Genomic DNA, 2500 nt, shown 5'->3' with positions numbered 1-2500 from the left:
CATATTCATATTAATATATTTATAATATTTGTTCGAATAAAAAATGCCAGAAAAATTATTAAAGGAAGAAAATAAAAAAGGAGATAAAGATCGAGAAATAATTCTTTTGGGGTTATTAAATTTAGATTCTTTATATGGTGAAAATTGGTTTCATGAAAAAGAAAAAATAAAAAAAGATATAGAAAATAAAGCTGTGAAATTAAATCAAGCTTTTAAATATCCATCCATTTTTTATGAACACTTTGAATTCTTATCATCTGATGAATATAATTATGTAAAAAATAATTATATATACAGTGCAATACTTATATATAACCCTAATATTAATAATAAACATAATAATGAAAAAAAAAAAAATCAAGGATCAAAAATTAAAAGTTGTCATAATGACGTCATAGACTCAAATGAAAGTCAAGAGAATACAGACACACAAGATTTAAATGAACAAATAAAAAATGAACAAATAATAAATGAACAAATAAAAAATGAACAAATAAAAAATGAACAAATAAAAAATGAACAAATAAAAAATGAACAAATAAAAAATGAACAAATAAAAAATGAACATGTGGTTCATTCAAAGGATGAACATGTAAATCTTTCAAGAAATAATTCTAAAGATTGTCTAAATAATGATGAAAAACAACGTGCCGATGTCAATCACGATAAAAAAAAAGAAGGTATAGGAGTACTTGTTGTAACTTGTAAAAAAATGGAAAAAATAAAAATGAAACATATACTTATAAAAATGTTAAAAAAAGAAATAAAAGTAGAATCGGTTGTTCTTAAATATAAAGAAAATATACCTCATCTTCCAAAATCTAATAATGAAAATAAACAAAAACAAACAGAAATTAAATATCTTGATAAACAAGAAAATATCTCTTCTCCTTTTATTTTAAACAACAATTTCGACGTCAAAAGAAATAATTTTTTCAACATGACAGCTTATATATATGGTAAGAATATAATGTCTCAGTGAATATGAACAAATAAATTTAAATAAAAAAATATATATATGTATGTATATATTTATGTTCATATTTATCTTTTTAGGCTCCTCCAACATTCTGGCCAACACCAGTCTCATACAGAGAGAATACTGTGATGATGAGTGGGCAGAGAAATTAAGAAAAACCAAAAAAGAAAAACAAGAAAATAATCAAAGTAATGATAGTTTTTCCAATAATATATTAATTAGGTCCTTCACCTCATTGTTCAAAAAATAAAACATAAACATATAAATATATATATATATATATATATGTATGTATGTATACTTTTACATATGTGCATATTTTTTTTTTTTTTTAAGTATACATAATATTACATAAACAAATATTTTCATACAAAAAAAAAAAAAAAAAAAAAAAAAAAGAATATACATATATATAACATATGTATATATTTATTTTTTTTTATGTTTTCTTAATTTGAATTAAATATTTGTTATGAATAACAACTTAGTTAATCTCATATTTTTTAGCGTCTTTCCAAGACCTTTTTCACGTCAAAATGTTTGGATAATTCCTAAAAAAAAAAAAAAAAAAAATAGAAAATACATATATATATTACATATTTTAATCCATAGTTAGGCATATAAAAACGCATTCACACTTACAGTGTCGTTCAAATATATGATGTTCTCGTATATGGCCGCAGGAATGAAAGGATATAAGACATATATAAAAAACTTAAAGATCAAAGAATAATTAAAAAAGTAAATGATTTTCAAGTTTTTTAGAAATTCTTGTATGAGCTGAAAAATATCCTTAAAAAGTGATAAGATACTTGTAATGTTTGTAGATATGTTCTCAGAAAAAATGAATAAAAGCACAAAATGGTTTCTCATAATATTATTAAAATAAAATATTAAATAAAAAAATAATAAATGGTAATCATATACTAACGGGAAGTGAACAAAATTTATCACAATGGTATGTCTACCTTGTTGATCTAATCCATATTCATAAATAAAATAATATTTTTTGAGTTCCTCAAATTTCTTTTTTTTATCATACATATAAGCTAAGCGTATACAGTTTTCTAAATTTAAATCTTCTTTTCTTTCTATTTGGTTTAGATGGAAAAAGTTTTTGTGACTTTCTTTTTCATCTTTTAAATTGATAAAATCGGTATCTCCATATTTAAAAATAGTAGAACAAGAAGAAGAAGAAGAAGAAGATGAATAAGATGAAGAAGATAAAGAAGATAAAGAAGATAAAGAAGATGATAAAGAAGATAAAGAAGATATATGGGATGATGAAAGTGAAATACTAGCTGACGATTCGTCTGATGTTTCATAAGATTTCGAATTATTCGACGTATAACTTGATGACAAATTATCATTATATGAATAGTTTTCAAAACTTTTCTTTTTTTCTTTTTCACATATAATAAATTTATTATCATTACTATAAAATTGTTTGTTATCTGATAAAAGAAGTTTTTCTTGTGCAGGATTATTGTTATTAATATTATCAAAGTTATTAATATTATT

At 21.8% G+C, this 2500-nt stretch overlaps 2 protein-coding genes across 2 annotated transcripts in view; one reads left to right on the top strand and one right to left on the bottom strand.

The window, feature by feature from the left end:
* Window positions 1-43: 43 nt before the first annotated feature.
* Window positions 44-1229, top strand: PGSY75_0717200 (hypothetical protein; the record flags this gene model as incomplete). Its single annotated transcript, XM_018785013.1, has 2 exons — window positions 44-959; window positions 1057-1229. The coding sequence occupies 2 exons, from the start codon at window positions 44-46 to the stop codon at window positions 1227-1229; spliced, it is 1089 nt and encodes a 362-aa protein (XP_018642514.1).
* A 253-nt stretch (window positions 1230-1482) lies between these two features.
* Window positions 1483-2500, bottom strand: part of PGSY75_0717100 (hypothetical protein) — a gene marked incomplete at both ends in the record, with an annotated part of 3007 nt that continues 1989 nt past the window's right edge. Inside the window, 2 exons of the mRNA XM_018785012.1 lie at window positions 1483-1530; window positions 1622-2500. The exon at window positions 1622-2500 is cut by the window's right edge and continues 1989 nt beyond it. Of these exons, the coding sequence (XP_018642513.1) occupies window positions 1483-1530; window positions 1622-2500 (927 nt within the window). The remainder of the gene's footprint in view (window positions 1531-1621) is intronic.

Source organism: Plasmodium gaboni, chromosome 7 (genome assembly GCF_001602025.1).
Source record: "Plasmodium gaboni strain SY75 chromosome 7, whole genome shotgun sequence".
Taxonomy (NCBI): domain Eukaryota; phylum Apicomplexa; class Aconoidasida; order Haemosporida; family Plasmodiidae; genus Plasmodium; species Plasmodium gaboni.
The sequence above is the reverse complement of the archived record's forward strand: the minus strand, read 5'-3'. Positions and strand labels throughout refer to the sequence as shown.